The sequence below is a fragment of the Erythrolamprus reginae genome, chromosome 1 (assembly GCF_031021105.1).
Source record: "Erythrolamprus reginae isolate rEryReg1 chromosome 1, rEryReg1.hap1, whole genome shotgun sequence".
Classification (NCBI taxonomy): Eukaryota; Metazoa; Chordata; class Lepidosauria; order Squamata; family Dipsadidae; genus Erythrolamprus; species Erythrolamprus reginae.
Genome location: NC_091950.1, coordinates 147,587,085 through 147,606,942, shown reverse-complemented (window position 1 = coordinate 147,606,942; position 19,858 = coordinate 147,587,085). Strand labels below are relative to the sequence as shown.

Genomic DNA, 19,858 nt, shown 5'->3' with positions numbered 1-19,858 from the left:
CTTGTTAATACTTTCTCAAACATCAATTACCTTCTTGGTATCTGCATCACCATAATTTGGGATATGTTTTTGTCCTACCTAATATACCGTATTTTTTTGGAGTATAAGATGCATTTTTTTCATCCCTAAAAGAAGCTGATAATTTGGGTGAGTCTTATTTATTAATTATTTATTTTATTTATTATTTAGATTTGTATGCCGCCCCTCTCCACAGACTCGGGGCGGCTCACAACAAGACACAACAATTCATAACAAATCCAAATAACTTTAAAATATTTTAAAAAGAACCCCATTTTTCTAACAAACACACACACAAACATACCATGCATAAATTGTACATGCCCGGGGGAGGTGTTTCAGTTCTCCCATGCCTGATGACAAAGGTGGATTTTAAGGAGTTTACGGAAGGCAGGGAGAGTAGGGGCAGTTCTAATCTCTGGGGGGAGTTGGTTCCAGAGAGTCGGGACCGCCACAGAGAAGGCTCTTCCCCTGGGGCCCGCCAACCAACATTGTTTAGTTGACGGGACCCGGAGAAGGCCCACTCTGTGGGACCTAATCGGTCGCTGGGATTCGTGCGGCAGAAGGCGGTCTCGGAGATATCCTGGTCCAGTGCCATGAAGGGCTTTAAAGGTCATAACCAACACTTTGAATTGTGACCGGAAATTGATCGGCAGCCAATGCAGACTGCGGAGTGATGGTGAAACATGGGCATATCTAGGTAAGCCCATGACCGCTCTCGCATCTGCATTCTGCACGATCTGAAGTTTCCTTGCCAGAATCTCTATGAATACTATGAATGTAGCTTTTTTACAGCCCTAACTAGCTGCTAACAATCTTCCCAGCTCTTATCTTGCAGGATCTTTCATTGTTTCTCTCTGCGAAGAATGTTTTCCAAGCCCTAAGTCTTTGCAGGGTTTTTTTCCCATTGCTTTATTTGCTCTGAATGTTTCTTTCCAGGTGCTAATGATATCCCCAGCTCTTACTAGCTTGCAAGCTCTTTCATTGTTACTCTCTCCAAATAATTTTTTTAAAAGCCCTAACCAGGGGATAAAATAATGGGTTAGCCAGATGAATACCTGGCAAGCAGATTCTTTTCCCTATTTTTCTCCCCAAAAGCTAAAGTGCATCTTATACTCCGAAAAACACAGTACCTTCATCTATGTATCTCTCATACTGCCTACGTGTGAGCAAAAAAATGAGGAAAACAGAATATGAAGCTGGAGTAAATCTCAACCTCCTCACAAATATCACTTAATGGTATTTCTAAAAAAGAAAGCTATATTACAGAATAACATTATCTCATCTCTCTTGCAACACGCCCTTTAAAATGTAGGACTGTCTAAACACAGGCCACCGGAATGAACCTCCGCCCCAACTCGTTATGGAGCAATGCAAAAAATAAAATAAAAATAAAGCTGTGCTTACTGGAGGCTGGGTATCTACTAAACACAGTTCCATCTCCACCAGTTGTTCAGGTTTCACTTCCAGCTGGGAGCAGAGGAGGGAGATCAGAATTGGAGCATGGCGATTCTGGTAGAAAAAGAGGAGTTAGGAATGCACAACACCCTGTCAAACACTCTATGGCAGGGTTGTCTAACCTTGGCAACTTTAAGACCTGTGGACTTCAACTCCCAGGATTCCTCCACCAGCAAAGCTGGCTGAGGAATTCTGGGAGTTGAAGTCCACATGTCTTAAAAGTTGCCAAGGTTGGTGACCCCTGCTCTATGGTGACAGAGACAGGCTTTCCCTCACATGTCCCATTTCCCAACCAACAGCTTATCACTGGCAACAGTGTCTACTGCACCCCACTATCTATATACTTTCTATCCAATCTATCTTACCTGGAAAGATTGGGTGCAGCTGTCTTCTGTTATGGAGTCTTCCTTCTCCAATATCTCCTGGGCTTGAGTGGCCAGAATTGGAACCCTGTGAAAAGCCAATTGGCCGTTAAAGAGTTGCTCCCTGGAGAATCTTAGAAATAAAAATTATAGAGCCAGCAGATATCAGAACTGAGGAAGCAAGCAGAACATCCTGCATGTAGAATAAAACAGATTTCTTTATTGGGCAAGTGTGATTGGACACACAAGGAATTTGTCTTTGGTGCATATGCTCTCAGTGTACATAAAAGAAAAGATACATTTCTCAAGAATCATGGGGTACAGCACTTAATGATTGTCATAGGGGTCAATAAGCAATCAGGAAACAATCAATATTAATAAAAATCTTAAGGATACAAGAAGTTACAGTCATAAGTGGGAGGTGATGGGAATGATGAGAAAAAATTAGTAGTAATAGTAGTGAAGACTTAGTAAATAGTTTAACAGTGTTGATGGAATTATTTGTTTAGGAGTGATGGCATTTTGGAAAAAACTGTTCTTGTGTCTAGTTGTCTTGGTGCTCTATAGCAGTGTTTCCCAACCTTGGCAACTTGAAGATATTTGGACTTCAACTCCCAGAATTCCCCAGCCAACATTCGCTGGCTGGGGAATTCTGGGAGTTGAAGTCCAAATATCTTCAAGTTGCCAAGGTTGGGAAACACTGCTCTATAGCAATGTTTTGAGGATAGGAGTTAAAACAGTTTATGTCAAGGATATGTCACAGCCCTCTTTTTGATTCCTATAGCTAATAAGTTATACACTTTTCGTCCTCCATGGAGGTTGTGTCCAGAAATCTGGAGAACATCATGGTATTCTCAAAGTGCAAAATACTGGGGAGAGACGGGGATCTAATCCAACTGACATAAAGGGTGTGATGTTTGGAACGCTACTCTAGATATTTCTCCTATTTTTCTCAGGATGCTCTCCCACCATTGCATTCAGAATACTGCAGCTAAAGCATCCGAGAGCCGAAGAATTGCCTGGATATAAGAGGTCTTGTTCACCTCTTCTAGACAGAACAAGGCTCCTTTGCATACAGATGTAGTTTTCTTAAACAAAATGTGAGCATTTTTTCCCCTATCACTGTGAGAGGAACTCTATTCCCTTGGCCGATTCCATCCTTCTATTCAGTTACTATAAAAGCAAACTAAGCCCTCAAGTAAACGTTTGAAGTTCATGGTCAGATCCTGAGAGGTTTCAAACCAGAGGGGAAAGGCCGCTGGCTGATTGGAGGAAGATACAACCTTTGTAACTTTTTCCTGAACTTGTAGTCTTCTATCCTCACCTCAGTAACTGTTCCAAAGGACTGTAGGTCTTCTAGGACAGTGTTTCCCAACCTTGGCAACTTGAAGATATCTGGACTTCAACTCCCAGAATTCCCCAGCCAGCAAATGCTGGCTGGGGAATTCTGGGAGTTGAAGTCCAGATATCTTCAAGTTGCCAAGGTTGGGAAACACTGCTCTAGGACAGTAAGAGAAATTCAAGGCAGGAAGATGGGGAAACCACTAAAGATCGCTCTCATTTGGTGGGAACCTCCTGAGCCAAAGATCATTGGAAAAGTAGAAAACCCATGGAGTGAATTGCCCAGAAATGAATCAAGCCCTCTCTTTCTAGCAGTCTTTTAGCTAGGTGCTCTTGAATGAGGACTCGTGCTCATGATTTCCTATATCAAGCAGGGACCGTTCCGGGTCCTCGGAGAGGGGCGGCATACAAGTTTAATAAATAATAATAAATAACTGGACAGGATACAATACAGGTTCAAGAAATCTACTCTGAGTTAATCTGGTCCAACATTATAACTTTACATATATTTATTTTAAGGTGGACTCTACTTTAATAGCAACTAAATAGTCTTCGGAGACGGGCGGCATACAAATCTAATAAATTATTATTATTATTATTAACTACCTTAACCAAGATAAATCAAAGGGGCTCATAATAAAAGCAGGGCGGCACAGCAGGTAGAGTGCTGTACTGCAGGCCACTGAAGATGACTTGTAGATCTGAAGATCAGCGGTTCAAATCTCATCACCGGCTCAAGTTTGACTCAGCCTTCCATCCTTCCGAGGTGGGTCAAATGAGGACCCGGATTGTGGGGGCAATAGCCTAGCACTGTTAAAAAAGTGCTATTGCTAACATGTTGTAAGCCGCCCTGAGTCTAAGGAGAAGGGCGGTATAAAAATCGAATAAATAATAAATAAATATATATATATGATACTGCCTTACAGGCAAACTCCTCAGGTTCAAATCCCAGTATGAGTATGGCTAGCTAATGAGAGCAAAATAGCTTGAAATAGATCTATACTCGTCTCCCTTCCTTTTCATTATCAGCAAATATATGTTACATAGATAGGTGTGTATGTGTGTGTGTGTGTGTGTGTTCTTTACAAACACAGTATCAAGACAGCCTTTGGCACTAACCAAAAAATTGCCAACATCTTAAGAAACCCCAAAGACAAGTTCCAGCTAGAAAATCAGAATGCAGTCAGAAAAGAAGAAAAAAACTTCCTCCCTTTTCGAACACCTCAAAACAACAGACATGAAATTGATTTTGAAAGAACTAAATTAATTTCCAAAACTGAACACTCCAACAAAAGAATAATCATGGAAGCCACTGAAATAGAGAAACACCCCCACAACATCTGGAAACTAGCCCTAATCCACAAACGAATCTCAACCATGAAAACTGACACCACACTCAGAATAGCACAGGAAGCCATCACCAATCACACTCACCAGACCCAAACCATACCCACCCCACAGACAAAATACAACCATCACCCAGAAGCCAAACCACGGTAGCACCTCCAACTGCTGCATCCCCCTCCGACACACGAGCCAAAAAAGTTTTGCCATCACTGTTCCAGAGCCATTTAGTTTGACAGAGTGGGAATAACATACTGCAATAAATATGACTTTGGTCTAACCCAGCGAAGCTCCTTTGCATTGCAGCCCTTGCTGGAAAGGAAGTCGATAAACGGGGCTCTTGGGATCTCTTTCCCTAAAGGCTGACTAGCTGGCTGGACCCAACATAACAGCTTCCAAGAAAGGCTCCTTGTTTGAGACAGGACAGAGCAAGGACGGTTTACTCTCTCACAGGTGTTGCTCAGCGTTTGGTCCAAAGCTCTCGTTCACGTTGCGCTGGAGATGGATGGCCAAATTTGGGATGCGGAGAATGGGCTGTTCCACCTTCACTAGCTGTTGCTCCAGCCGCCCTGTGGACAGCTCCTGCAGTGAAAAAGAAAGAAGTATAAAACCACCGTTGCTTGATTTCAAATGATTATAAATGTCATGATGGAGAGGAGGGGGAGAGGGTAGCATAGAGGAAATCTACAAAGTTTCTTCGGGAAAGAAGCTCCAGCAAATAATTCTGTCTTAGCGGCTTATTGAAAGAAAATCAGTTCCAATCGCCTGGATAAATGCACCATTGAACTTTAACTGAGAACAGATGGGGACAATTTCATGGCTCTGATTTTTATCAGAACAGTTTTATTTTTAATTTCCCAGCCCCGGTGTTTAGTGGCTGGCTAAAGAGGAAAGGTAACAACCCTTAACAACAACGCTGCCAAATACGGAACTGGTGATTCGAAGACAGATCCTTTGTATTATATCTATTTCAGCCTCAAGTGCTTTTCAAGACAGAACTTTTCACTGACCGTTATTGACATACAAAGCTACAAAAATTCCACAGGACTCTATTTTTGTGTGTGCAACATACTGTACGCTTAAGCAGAAACTTCGAGGCAGCATATAAAGAAATGTGGGCTGGTTTCAACACAGAAGGAAATACCAAGTTTTAGAACTAATCTTTATCCATCTCCATTCAGCAAGGATATTACCATACTTTAATGCCTTCAGCTCTTCATCTAACAGTGGTTCTCAACCTTTTAATGCCGCAACCCCTTAATACAGTCCAGCACCAATTCTCCCAATAGAGCTTTAAGCTGATTGGCAGGAAGGTCAGATAGACACCCCCACTGTAAACGCCTGATTGGTTGGATTGTAAATACAGTGGTACCTCTACCTAAGAACGCCTCTACTTACGAACTTTTCTAGATAAGAACCGGGTGTTCAAGATTTTTTTGCCTCTTCTCAGGAACCATTTTCCACTTACAAACCCGAGCCTCCGAAACTGTAACCGGAAAAGGCAGGGGGAAGCCTCCGTGGGGTCTCTCTCTAGGAATCTCCTGGGAGGAAACAGGGCCGGAAAAGGTGGAGAGAAGCCTCTGTGGGGCATCTCTAGGAATCTCCTGGGAGGAAACAGGGCCGGAAAAGGCGGGGAGAAGCCTCCGTGGGGCCCCTCTTGGAATCTCCTGGGAGGAAACAGGGCCGAAAAAGGTGGGGAGAAGCGTCCGTGGGGCCTCTCTAGGAATCTCCTGGGAGGAAACAGGGCCAGAAAAGGCAGGGAGAAGCCTCCGTGGGGCCTCTCTAGGAATCTCCTGGGAGGAAACAGGGCCGGAAAAGGTGGGGAGAAGCATCCGTGGGGCCTCTCTAGGAATCTCCTGGGAGGAAACAGGGCCAGAAAAGGCTGGGAGAAGCCTCCGTGGGGCCTCTCTAGGAATCTCCTGGGAGGAAACAGGGCCGAAAAAGGTGGGGAGAAGCGTCCGTGGGGCCTCTCTAGGAATCTCCTGGGAGGAAACAGGGCCAGAAAAGGTGGGGAGAAGCCTCCGTGGGGCCTCTCTAGGAATCTCCTGGGAGGAAACAGGGCCGAAAAGGTGGGGAGAAGCGTCCGTGGGGCCTCTCTAGGAATCTCCTGGGAGGAAACAGGGCCAGAAAAGGCAGGGAGAAGCCTCCGTGGGGCCTCTCTAGGAATCTCCTGGGAGGAAACAGGGCCGAAAAAGGTGGGGAGAAGCGTCCGTGGGGCCTCTCTAGGAATCTTCTGGGAGGAAACAGGGCCTCCACCCTCCCTGTGGTTTCCCCAATCGAACATATTATTTGATTTTACATTGATTTCTATGGGGAAAATTGCTTCTTCTTACAAAGTTTTCTATTTAAGAACCTGGTCACGGAATGAATTAAGTTCGTAAGTAGAGGTACCACTGTATATGTTCCAAGATACCAGAACAGAAGCTTTAGTTCCTAACATCATGGGAAATTTGTCTTTAGGCAATCCCTATGAAACGGCCGTTCGACCCACTAAGAGGTCCTGACCCTCAGGATGAGAACCACTGATCTAGAAGTTATTGACTGTTTAATAAACTCTCAAGTCCTTTAAACCAGTTTCACATAATTTGGTGATTCAGAAATACTGGGAATAGAGTTCCCACAATTGCCAGCCATCTTGATGGCATGAAATTCTGGGAACCACATCTGGAGAATGCAAGGAAGAGATTATCTACATTTGCAGAGTTCTTATTGACATATGTTTATAGTTGACATGCTGTATGGTGGCTATAACAGGGCTTCTTTGGACATTCATTCATTGTCTATAACAGTGATGGCGAACCTATGGCACGGGTGCCACAGGTGGCACGTGGAGCCATATCTGCTGGCATGCGAGCCATTGCCCTAGCTCAGCTCCAACATGCATGTGTATTTATTTATTTATTTATTTATTGGATTTGTATGCCGCCCCTCTCCAGAGACTCGGGGCGGCTAACAGCGACAATAAAACAGTGTACAATAGTAATTTGGTATTGATGATTAAAAATCAATTAATATAAAAACCAAACATACATACATACATACCATGCATAGAATTATAAAGGCCTAGGGGGAAAGAGGATTTCAATTCCCCCATGCCTGGCAGCAGAGGTGGGTTTTAAGTTGTTTACGAAAGGCAAGGAGGGTGGGGGCAGTTCTAATCTCTGGGGGGAGTTGGTTCCAGAGTGCCGGGGCCGCCACAGAGAAGGCTCTTCCCCTGGGTCCCGCCAGGCGACATTGCTTAGTTGACGGGACCCGGAGAAGATCCACTCTGTGGGACCTAACTGGTCGCTGGGATTCGTGCCGGCCAGCTGATTTTTGGCTCGCACAGAGGCTCTGGGAGGGCGTTTTTGACTTCCAGAGAGCCTCCGGGGGAATGGAGGAGGGCGATTTTATCCTCCCCCAGCTCCAGGGAAGCCTTTGGCGCCTGGAGAGGGCAAAACACGAGTCTACTGGGCCCACCAGAAGTTGGGAAACAGGCCATTTCTGGGCTCCAGAGGGCCTCCAGGAGGTGGGGAAAGCTGTTGTTACTCTCCCCAAACATGGAATTATGGGTGTGGGCACTCATGCATGCGCGATAGAGTGCACGCACGCTCTTTTGGCAGCCGAGGGAAAAAAGGTTCGCCATCACTGTTCTATAACAACCCATCTCAATCAATGACTTTGGAAAGCTCGCAATCCAAAAAACGTATTACAATTAAGACATTAAAAATATTTTAAAACAAGAAAAAACAATGAGAACATCCAGAATAAATATACACAGCAGCAATAAATACACAGTTAGCAATAAAACCAGGAAAGGGGGCTCTTTGATACATTCAGCACTCCGAGTTCAGAATATGGCCAGGTTTTAGGGCTTTACGAAAGGCTACCAGGGTTGGGGCCATTCTAATCTCTAAAGGAAAGGTGTTCCATAGGGCAGGAACCACAGTAGAAAAAGTCCATCTAGTCCCCTTCGGATGACATTATCTGCAGCATTCCCATTCTGCTAGACTAAATTGGATAGGTACAGAGTCTTGGATGCATCTTTGCCAACTGCTAAAGTCTTCTATCCTAGCCTTCTAGCGTTTTGCATCGGCATGCAGGAGTTTAAATCTGAAGCACAAAAAAGTGTTTTGGAAGGGACACAGAACCTTATGCACAAGATGCACTTCCATGTTCCCTTCTTTTCCAACCCAAAGCTCTGCATCTCCCAAGATGTCAATTTTGAATGTATTTTCAGATGCTCTTAAAAACATGTGAACAAGAAACTTATGTGAATAAAGGCAAAACTCATTTCATAATCTGGAAAAATTACCACTGAGTGCAAGTCTTCTCAAAAGTAGTCTGTTTATAATAAACACGTTCTAGCTGCAATTTTATTTTCCCTAATTCATTATCAGATGCAATGTGCAATTTCCTGTACTATTTTTTCAAACTTAAATAGATAGAATTAATTTCCACACCATTCCTCCAAGAGCAATCAAACACAGCTTTGCTGAACTTATTTTTAAGATGCAGTAAAAATATTTTCTTCTCTTTTTCCTCTTGAGTTTTGAAACCCACGCAACATTTGACACTTGAGGAGTTATTTCTCATGGCAGAATATATGCTTTGCTCATCTGAGTAACATGAGAAACCTAATTTTGGAAACTAAAATGGGAAGGAAGCTAGAGAAAGGACACTAAAAGGTAAATATTTTAAACTTTCAGTTTAAATTCCTAATTTTAATTGTTTCCCAGATAATCCTTAAGAGATTTTATTGATGTCACATAGTGGTTTCAGAACTAAATCTGATACAGGAGTCTTGCAACTTTATATACACAACGTAACTATCTAAAATTAGCATGTATTTATTAGGTATACAGAGCATCCCTTTAAAAAGACTCTTTAAATTTTTAAGTTTAAAAATGGGCATTTGCAACAACATATTTTTTTTAAAAAGGTATCTGGCACCCAATTTAATATAGGGTAACTTAAGAACAATTTTCTCATTCCATACAAATAAAAAATGAACAGACATATTTTGATTTCTGTCACTTGTTTGTGTATTCCAAATTGCGGTCAGGAGCAATAGCAATTTTTGTTTCCAGGCTCATTAAATGAAAAGAACATTAACTTCTCTGAACATGTGCAAATAACATGTTCCAATACATTAGTAATCACTCTTATATCTCCCCTCTTGTACCAGAATGTCTTAATAACGCAATTCTATACAAAAGCAAAATGGGCTTTGTTTGAAAGCTCTGTGCTCAGGTGGAGGTGGACAGATCTGCCTCTCTGATAAGAAGTAACATCAGATTTTGAATGTATTAGTCATTTTTGGTTTTTAGTTCCACTCAAACAATATTAAAATCGGGCTTTGCACCATACATATGGCCTTACAGACTCTCTGTAATATTAATGCCTGTATTTCCAATCAAGAAATGAATATTAAAGAAGTATTCTACACAACAAGGCTCTGAAAATCTATTTTACAACATAAACACTAACATTTGGATGGAGGATTAAATGACCACACACTTATACACATTTGCATTTAATCCACCATCAACTTCAGTTGACTGTTTCACGAAGCAACTGCCAAAAGCTAACTAAAAATAATGAGCAGTTGGTTCTACCGTGTTTCCCCGAAAATAAGACACTGTCTTATATTAATTTTTGCTCCAAAAGTTGTGCTACGTCTTATTTTCGGGGGGTGCCTTATATTTCTCAAATAAGACAAATTCACAGGCAGAAAAGCTGACACCCCCAAAGAAAGTGTACCGTACGGTACACTGATTACGGTACGGTACCTGTCAGTATGGCACACACACACACAAACGACGGCACTTATATGGTACAACAGTATACTCCCGCTATTGCAGCTTCCGGCCACCAGAGGAGCTACAGTCTACGCACTGTAGTGGAGACTGTAATGGCGGTGAGACAGCAGCAGACTGTGTCTGCTGTACTGGATGGTACAAAGCGATGGAAGGGGCCAGCAGGGGACGCCACATTATTACGGTACCATTATGAACAGCTTTGAATGGTACCGTATGTTTTTCCACCGTACCATATATAAACTTGATTATGCCTTATTTTCGGGGGGTGCCTTATATTAGCAAATTCTGCAAAACCTCTGACATGCCTTACTTTCGGGGTACGTCTTATTTTTGGGAAAACAGGGTAGTTCTGTAAATCAGTTTACTCAAGTTAACATATACATTCTCAAGGCACCTTAGATGGGAAAATTGCCCAATTAACTTTTCCCCGTGGGTTATCCGTTTTATGCTATGTTTTCTTGGAATTCATGGGAAGAAATTCACTACAGTTGTTGCCACGCATTGAGGTAATACAAGAGTAGATCTTTATGTGATATCCTTATAATGGTGGGAAAATGGTGGAAGGTCTTAAGCATAAAACGTATCAGGAAAGACTTCATTAACTCAATCTGTATAGTCTAGAGGACAGAAGGAAAAGGGGGGACATGATCGAAACATTTAAATATGTTAAAGGGTTAAATAAGGTTCAGGAGGGAAGTGTTTTTAACAGGAACGTGAACACAAAAACAAGGGGGCATAATCTGAAATTAGTTGGGGGAAAGATCAGAAGCAACGTGAGAAAATATTATTTTACTGAAAGAGTAGTAGATCCTTGGAACAAACTTCCAGCAGACGTGGTTGGTAAATCTACAGTAACTGAATTTAAACATGCCTGAGATAAACATATATCCATCCTAGGATAAAATACAGGAAATAGTATAAGGGCAGACTAGATGGACCATGAGGTCTTTTTCTGCCGTCAATCTTCTATGTTTCTATAATACTGGATGGAGACAGATATGAGCCTCAAGTGCTTTTGCAATTGTACGAATCTAAGAATGTAGAAGGAGAATAATTCAGGCAGGACTGACCTTGAAAATTACTCTTCCAGCCACAGAGAGGTCTCGGTCAAACCAGGTGTTCCAGATACCACCTCCATAGGTTTCCACAGCCACCTGGACTGTACCTTCCTGGTTACACGTTGAAGACCTTTTCACCTAGAAGAGGCACAACCACAAATCTCAGGTCTCCCCCAAGAGCCATGTTCAACTTACTACGGGGTATCCTAAGGTCATTTTCAAAAGAAAGAGGCTCTAAGTACAAAAACAGAAGCCCTCCCAACACGTATCAGAAATAGCGCCAGCATACAGAAAATTGTAGCTGCGAAGAGGAAAAGAAGATGGAGCCGTACTGATTGAAGCACAATCAGAGGAATGTGACAGCAGGGAAAATTAAGATAATCAGTAGATGCAGGGGGGGAGGGGGGGACTCCAGCTGAGAGCAAAAATATCAGACAAGGATTACATCATTGCTTACCCGCAGACAGGGACTGTCAGTGTGAGCTCCAACCAATGTGAAGCCATTACCTGGCTGGAATTGTCCTCCCACAGCAAAAGCAACCAACGTTGAAAAGTTTCGGGTCACAAAATACTGAAGGGGGGAAAATGAGTACAGAAAGAGATGGAAACATCAATATTTTGCTTTGTCCCTTGGGGAAGTAGCTGGAAATACTCCCCCCACCCCCACCCTCCATCCCTTTCAAAATACAGTGGTACCTCTACCTAAGAACGCCTCTACTTATGAACTTTTCTAGATAAGAACCAGGTGTTCAAGATTTTTTTGCCTCTTCTCAAGAACCATTTTCCACATACAAACATGAGCCTACGAAACTGTAACCGGAAAAGGCAGGGAGAAGCCTCCGTGAGGCCTCTCTAGGAATCTCCTGGGAGGAAACAGGGCCGGAAAAAGCAGGGAGAAGCCTCTGTGGGGCCTCTCTAGAAATCTCCTGGGAGGAAACAGGGCCGGAAAAGGCAGGGAGAAGCCTCTGTGGGGCCTCTCTAGGAATCTCCTGGAAGGAAACAGGGCCGGAAAAGGCAGAGAGAAGCCTCCGTGGGGCCTCTCTAGAAATCTCCTGGGAGGAAACAGGGCCGGAAAAGGCAGAGAGAAGCCTCTGTGGGGCCTCTCTAGGAATCTCCTGGAAGGAAACAGGGCCGGAAAAGGCAGAGAGAAGCCTCCGTGGGGCCTCTCTAGGAATCTCCTGGGAGGGAACAGGGCCTCCACCCTCCCTGTAGTTTCCCCAATCGCATACATTATTTGCTTTTACATTGATTCCTATGGGAAAAACTGCTTCTTCTTACAAACTTTTCTACTTAAAAACCTGGTCAGGGAACGAATTAAGTTCATAAGTAGAGGTACCACTATAGAGGCAACACGACTATAAATCAGGTACAGAAAAGTCATTACGTCCCTCCTTCTCCCCACCTTTCTGTCAGGCTTGATATCCCAGTGTTCAGTTTCTTTCAGTTCTTGGAATCCAGCCTGAAGGAGGCGGTTCCGACATTCAGCAACCACTGCCGGAAGGAAGAGCAGAATCAATCCCAAAAGCAAAGGGCAAAAGCATCTGGCAAGAAAACCTGCTATAAATTTCCTCCAGAGACAGCCACAATTCTGGGTGACCTCCAAATTAACAGGAGGCGATGTGACACTACTGGTGTTCATCAGAATTGTTTGACCCAGTTCAGGAACAGATGGTGTGATGGTGATCTTATCCTGACTAACCTTCTACCACGTCCCCCAAATTGTCACTCAAACCAGTTGAGAATTCTGAAAGTTGCAATCCCAACAAAGTTGGAGGTCAATAAGCCTGGAGAGCAATTTTATGGTTATTAATTATTAGGAAAGTTGTTCACAAAACTTTGGCCCTAAGGCATCAAGGTGTGATCTTTCTTTGCCAAGTCTAATGCACTTACTGTGCATTAGACCTGGCTTTATTACATTTTGGATTGCAGACCAAGACATAATGCACAAGATATTTACAAAATGAAATAAGACTATTACTTAAGAAGCAAAGAGGTTAGATGGAAGCAAAGCGGTTACATCAAAAATATGTGTGTGCATGTAAGAGACGCGTATACATACGGTGCAAATACGATGCATTTTGCACCTTGGGTTTCTAAATACATTCCCCATCAGCATGAAACCTCAATATTTATTCCGGGCCTCGTGTTAGAGAATGTATTGCTAATGGTTCTTCCCAAATTTCCCTATCATAATTTCAAGGCCCTAATAGAAGATTATTTTTAGAAAAGTCTAAGAACATTTTATTTTATTTTAATGATTCTCTGAAGCCATGCTTTAAGAAGATATAAGAGTATACCCCCAACAGGAGTACTCTACCCCAGTCACAGACCCTCTCAACCAAGGATTTGGGGCTGGCAAAGTCCAAAAGAAACTTTTCCGCTATGGCTCCTATCCTCCGGAACATCATGCCCCCTGAAATGGATTGTTTTGGCCTTCCAAAAAGCCTTGAAGATATGGCTATGCCAACCAGCCTGGGGTCCCATTGGGGGCTTTGCAGGTGGATAATGGAATAGGTAACACCCCATCCCCTTCCTGTATACACTTTGCTCCCTTCCTCTCTATCCTAGCTAGTTTTATTTGAATTTAGTTTAATAAATGAATTTGAATTTAATTTTAACTGGATTCAAATGTATTTGAATTTAATTTTACCTGGATTCAAATGTATTTGAATTTAATTTCAACTCGATTCAAATGTATTTGAATTTAATTTTAACTGGATTCAAATGTATTTGAATTTAATTTTAACTGGATTCAAATGCATTTGAATTTAATTTTATTTGAATTTTGAATTTATGGTCCTTGTTTTATTGCTTTAATATTTTATAGTGCTTTTTAGTTGGATGTCTCTAACAGTGATGGTGAACCTTTTTTGGTTTGCAGGCCAAAAGGCTGTGTGTGTGTGCTAGTATGCATAGATGCCCACACCATTCCCCCCCACACGTATGCGCACACACACTCCACATTGTCCCTGCGCATGCCCACAATCCCCCCTGTCCCCGTGCCTGCATACAGGTCTCACTGAAGCCTGGGACGGTGAAAAAAACAGCCAAACAGGCACACCGGAAGTTCAGAAAAATTGACTTCCGGTTTGCCCGTTGTGCTGTTGTTTTACACTCCAGCAGATTCAGTGAAGCTTCCTGAAGCTCCAGAGTGCAAAAAACAGCCCAACAGGCAAACCGGAAGTTCGGGAAACACAGGTTTCTGCGTTGTGCTGTTTTTTTGCACTTTAGGGAAGCTTCCCTGAAGCATCCGGAGGGCGAAATGGCTTTCCCCGAAGCTTAACAATTAACTGGCCAGTGCACTCATACACACTGGAGCTGACATAGGGCAATGTCTCACATGTCCTCCGATATGGCTCTGTGTGCCACCTGTGGCACATCTGTCACAGGTTCACTGTCACGGGCCTATAATAATAATAATAATAATAATAATAATAATAATAATAATAATAATTTATTGGATTTGTATGCCGCCCCTCTCCGTTGCTGCTAGTGAGATGGGTGGCATACAGGTTTAATATTTGTTTTTAACAAACACACATTTTAATCTAAGAGAGACCTTAACCAATACCACTGGATGCTAAACGTGGATGCAAAAATGCTAAACCAGCGGGGCTATTTAATATGAACATCTAGGATCATTTCCACACAACTCCTAAACAGCAATTTGTGACATTTCTGTTAAGCCTCCAACTGAGGGCGGCAGACTTGGACAGTGAGAGATTGTGGAGGAACATGGGCCAGTCCTGGAGTCTGAGGAAGGCTCTGCATCAGAGGCAGAGATGGGACCAGGGCTGTCTGATACTCAGGGTAGGAGATAAGTGGGGCTGAAGAACAGCTGGAGCCTGTTCCCAATGTGTGTATGCAGAAGGGAACAGTTAAGGAACAGAGGTTGACTCAGGAGTAAAAGCACCCTCCCATAGGAAATAAATAGGAGCAAAAGGGAAGTGGTGTTTGCAGGAAACAATTAGATCATTATTCACGAGAAGATTGGCTTATCTGGGTTGTGCCTCACAGATACTCTGAGAGTAGTAGACCCTTGGAACAAACTATAGAGTAGTAGATCCTTGGAACAAATTTCCAGCAGACGTGGTTAGTAAATTCACAGTAACTGAATTTGAACATGCCTGGGATAAACTTATATCTACCCTAAGATAAAATACAGGAAATAGTATACAGTAATGGCATATTAGATTGACCATGAGGTCTTTTTCTGCCGTCAGTCTTCTATGTTTCTATACTCCTTGCCAAGTATTTCCTTGTTCGGGCATGAAGCTATCGGCCTGGCAACTATCCAAGGACTGATAAGGTCTGTGTTTGTAACTCACCCTTGAAAGACTGTTTGCTGGGATTTTGTTGGATGTAAATACAGTAGAGTCTCGATTATCTGTCCTTCGGTCATCCAACATTCCGGATTATCGGATGCTGCTTGGGGGCATGGCTGTAGGCATTTCTGTGCCCCCAGACACAACCCCCAAACATGGCAGCCATGATGGGAAAGGTGACATGCAGAGCCCCAAACATGCCCCCAAACATTGCAATGAAAAGGAAGAAGGTTGTTGTATCAATGGAGTAGAAACTTGCAATAAAACTTCTGTACGTTTGCAATTCATAGTGATTTCAAGGCTTTTCTTACACCCTCTGGAATTATCCGACATTTTCGGCTATCCAGCTATCAGCACGCCCGTTTATGTCTAATATTCGAGACTCTACTGTACTAAGAATTTACATTAGCCAAATAAAAAGGGGGTTTTCGGGAGAAGGAGTCTGTTTCATGATTTGGGGAAGCCTAGGTCAGAACACTTCCTGACTATTTTTAAGCAGCCATCATTTCTGGTTAACATTAGCTGGAATTTACACCCATGGCGCATGCTCATGTCACACTCCCTGAGTAACTTAATATTTTGTGCGAATGTGCCTACAGTCAAGAGGCGTCTGCAGAATCTGATACTTTTGTCAAAATGATGAAAGCAGGTGTTTTACTGCAAGCTTCACCCTTTTCATACATTGTGATGGCACAATGCACATACAAAAGAGGTAATGCTTATGTCCTCTAACCCTTTTGACCACCCTGGTAGATGCTCCTGCCCACAATATAATATGCAAGTTACGTTTGGCCTTTGGAAATGGTGTTATTTTGCTTCAGAGGCAGTAATTCTGACGCAGGTACAAAAATTAATGTTAAAAGTACACAAACATTCTATTAGCAACTTATAAAGGATACTTATAAAACTTATAAAAGATAGAAATAATAAGATCTGTCAGCAAAATACACACATAATTTCTAACTTATGTTAAACAGAAAGGAGAGGGGAAAATGGCAATGAAAAGGATTGGGAAAAATTGTGAATTTTATTTAAATAGCTAAGATAATTTATTGTTTGATAGTAAGTGTAATTCTAAAGATAGACTCTGCCAACTATCAAATTATAGTAAATCCTACGGGCAGAGGGAAAAGAAGATTAAGGATATTAAAAATTGTATTTGCTATCTCTGTATATTAAAAAAAAGTGTGAGCTTCTGCTTGAAAGAAGTAATTAAGGTGCTGTTAATGATTCAACAATATCAAACCATGCTAAGCATGGCTTGCAGATAAGACAAGAGCAAAGTTCTGCCAAAAAGATTATGAAGGCTCAGGAAGAAATAGGAACGTTCGCCTTTGTTCTACCTAATGCTCACAAGTATGATAAAAGACAAAGCTAATAATTTCTCATGCTGCCAGTGGCACAGAAGAATTGGGACAATTAAAAAAAACAAACCCTAAGCCACAGCATTATTTTGTGAGGATAGTGGAGAAAGACAATAGTAGGGAAAACCACAGGAGTAAGAAAAAGAAATGGTAACAATACTGGCAAATCAAACTGAGAAACATCCCCAATCAACTTTCTTTTTTAGTATATTAACTAAATTTAATTAAATTTAATCCTGCGCAAATATTCCAATGCTGGGCTTAAAAAATCCTGAAAAGGGGGCAATGTTTTATTTTTATTTTATTTTATTTATTTGTCAAACATGTATAGGATAGTAGTCGTTTGTATAAACATAAGTAAAAAGTAATGATAAAAGACGACAATAGGACAGGGACCGTAGGAATAATAATAATAATAATAATAATAATAATAATAATAATAATAATAATAATGGTGGTGGTTTTGATGATGATAACAATAACAATAATAACAATAAATTTATTAGATTTGTATGCCGTCCCTTTCCGAGGACAATGGTGTGCTTATGCATGTCCCTTACAGACCTATTAGAAAGGGGGAGAGATCAACTGTAGACAATCTAACGTTAAAGTTTTTGGGGTTTGGGAAAAAAACCACAGTCAGCTAGTGCATTCCAGGCATTGTAATAATGTTTAAAAATCAAGCGTATACAGAGGTTTTTTCCCACGTTAACTGTGACGTCAGGCCTAAGATATAAGAAAAGGCATCCTAATAGCCGGGCAAGGGTGTAAGGCCATTCAGGGTAACGCAGGGGGGGGGGGGTGAGGTCCCGATTTCGCCCAATGCTTCTTTCTTACCGTGATAAGGGGACGGGCTGCGGTGCACAAACTTCAGCAGCTCTTGCGCCGCCGCCTGAACCGCTTGCTTGGAGCTCGTCTGTAAAAAAAAAGGGGGGGGGGGAGAAAAAGCAACAACGCATCCAGGTCACTCCAAACGGGTCTCTCGCTACGGTAGCCACCCCGCTGATCTACGCGACCCGTAGCGATCGCCCACCCAAAGCTCTTCCGAGCGCCCGTTCATTCCCTCAGCGAAAGAGCTGGTGGCCCGAAAGGCGCTTCCCCGCGGGTGGAGGAGACTCTACCTGCATGCTGTGCTTTGGCTGTTCACGCATACACAAGCACACACCCCGCCAGAGACCGCCGCTACCCTGGGCCACCCCGCCTCGGAAAGAGTGCAATCGGCTCCACCCCCGCACCGCTCGGCCTGCTGGGGACTTGGGAAGGGAAGCTGTGGGCCGGAGCCCTCTGCAGGTGTCCCTTGGTACGACCGATCGGCTACGAGGTGTTAACCAAGGAAGCACGTTTTAAGAAGCTACATACATACCTGTAGGTCCTTCTTTCTTCTATAAGCGCGTCTGATCCCTGATGTATGGCTGGTTTTCCGGGTAACCTGACAGAAGCGGGTCGATTTTGGCTTATTTCAAGAGGAGGCAAGTCAGATAATAATAATGATAATGATAATGATAATGATAATTTAATATAATCTAATAATAATTTATTAGATTTGTATGCCGCCCCTGTCCCAGGACTCGAAGCGGATCCCAACAATCACTGGTGTATATTTGGATGGGAGGCTACCAGCATATTCCCAGGGCTGTAGAAGACAGTGACAAAGCATTTAGGATATTCTGCCTCCGAAGCTATATGAAATCACAGGGAACTAAGCTTGGCTTGAGACATTTACGGTACAGCCTGCTTTCACCTCCATCCCCACTCTGAGTTCCCAGAGGCCTTTTAGACCTGTACAAAGTAATCCCTGCTTAATTTCGGCGCCACTGTGTTCCTTCAAATCAATATATTATCGGTGGGTGGATCCCAAACACTTCCATTGTCCCCTCTTCTCTATCTGACTTTTATAAAGACTCTTTTAATTTTTTAAACTGATTGAGGAAGTTTATTTATTAGATTTGTATGTTTTATTTATTTATTAGATTTATATGCCGCCCCTCTCCAAAGACTCGCTGTTACAAAGCTGCAAAGCAGAAGATCACCTCTAGTGTCATTTATTTATTTATTAGAGTTGGAAGGGACCTTGTAGGCAGTGATGGGCTATCAAAATTTTTACTACCACACTGTGGGCGTGGTTATGCATTTTCTTTCAACATATTTCAGTGCAAATTGGGTGCTTTGGGATGAAGCTCCATTTTCGCTACCCCACTGCGTTCCCCTCCCCATCCGGGCAGCAGCCCACCCCTTGCTCAAGCAGGAGACCCTATACTAGTGATCATAGTTCCCTCTAAGCTGAGCAGCTGAGCAATCGCTCACTTAAAAATCATCATCAACTCAGAGTTTTCCAAACCTGCCCAGAAGCCGAGAGGGAAAGAGTGAGAGGGAAGGAGAGAGAGAGGAAGAGAGAGAAACAGATAGAAAAAAGAGAGGAAGGAAAAGAGAAAGAAAAAGAATGGGAGTAAGGAAGAGAGAAAGAAAATCAAAATCTAGTTTGAAACTAGCTCAACTATTTAAGTGACATTTTGATATTGATAGAGTTGCCCTATTATGAGCTCACTCTTACAGACGCACAGTACAGTATTTTATTTTGAAATTCTCTGAGGCAAAACAGGGTGGGTTTTTTATTTGTTTGTTTGTTTGTTTGTTTGTTTATTTATTTATTATTTCTGTGCCGCCCAGTCCCAAAGGGACTGCCGCTCAGACACTATACTTTTCCGCCCACCCCCCAAAAAAATTAGAGGGAACACTGCTAGTGATGGTGAACCTTTTTTTCCTTGGATGCCAAAAGAGCATGCGCGT

At 42.6% G+C, this 19,858-nt stretch overlaps 1 protein-coding gene across 1 annotated transcript in view; it reads right to left on the bottom strand.

Annotated features, from left to right (window-relative positions):
- Positions 1-18,146, bottom strand: part of DNPEP (aspartyl aminopeptidase) — a 40,047-nt gene extending 21,901 nt beyond the window's left edge. Inside the window, 8 exon segments of the mRNA XM_070728635.1 lie at positions 1,426-1,530; positions 1,842-1,926; positions 4,975-5,105; positions 11,395-11,520; positions 11,840-11,953; positions 12,785-12,873; positions 17,909-17,987; positions 18,105-18,146. Of these exon segments, the coding sequence (XP_070584736.1) occupies positions 1,426-1,530; positions 1,842-1,926; positions 4,975-5,105; positions 11,395-11,520; positions 11,840-11,953; positions 12,785-12,873; positions 17,909-17,987; positions 18,105-18,131 (756 nt within the window). The 5' untranslated portion in view covers positions 18,132-18,146.
- Positions 18,147-19,858: the final 1,712 nt, after the last annotated feature.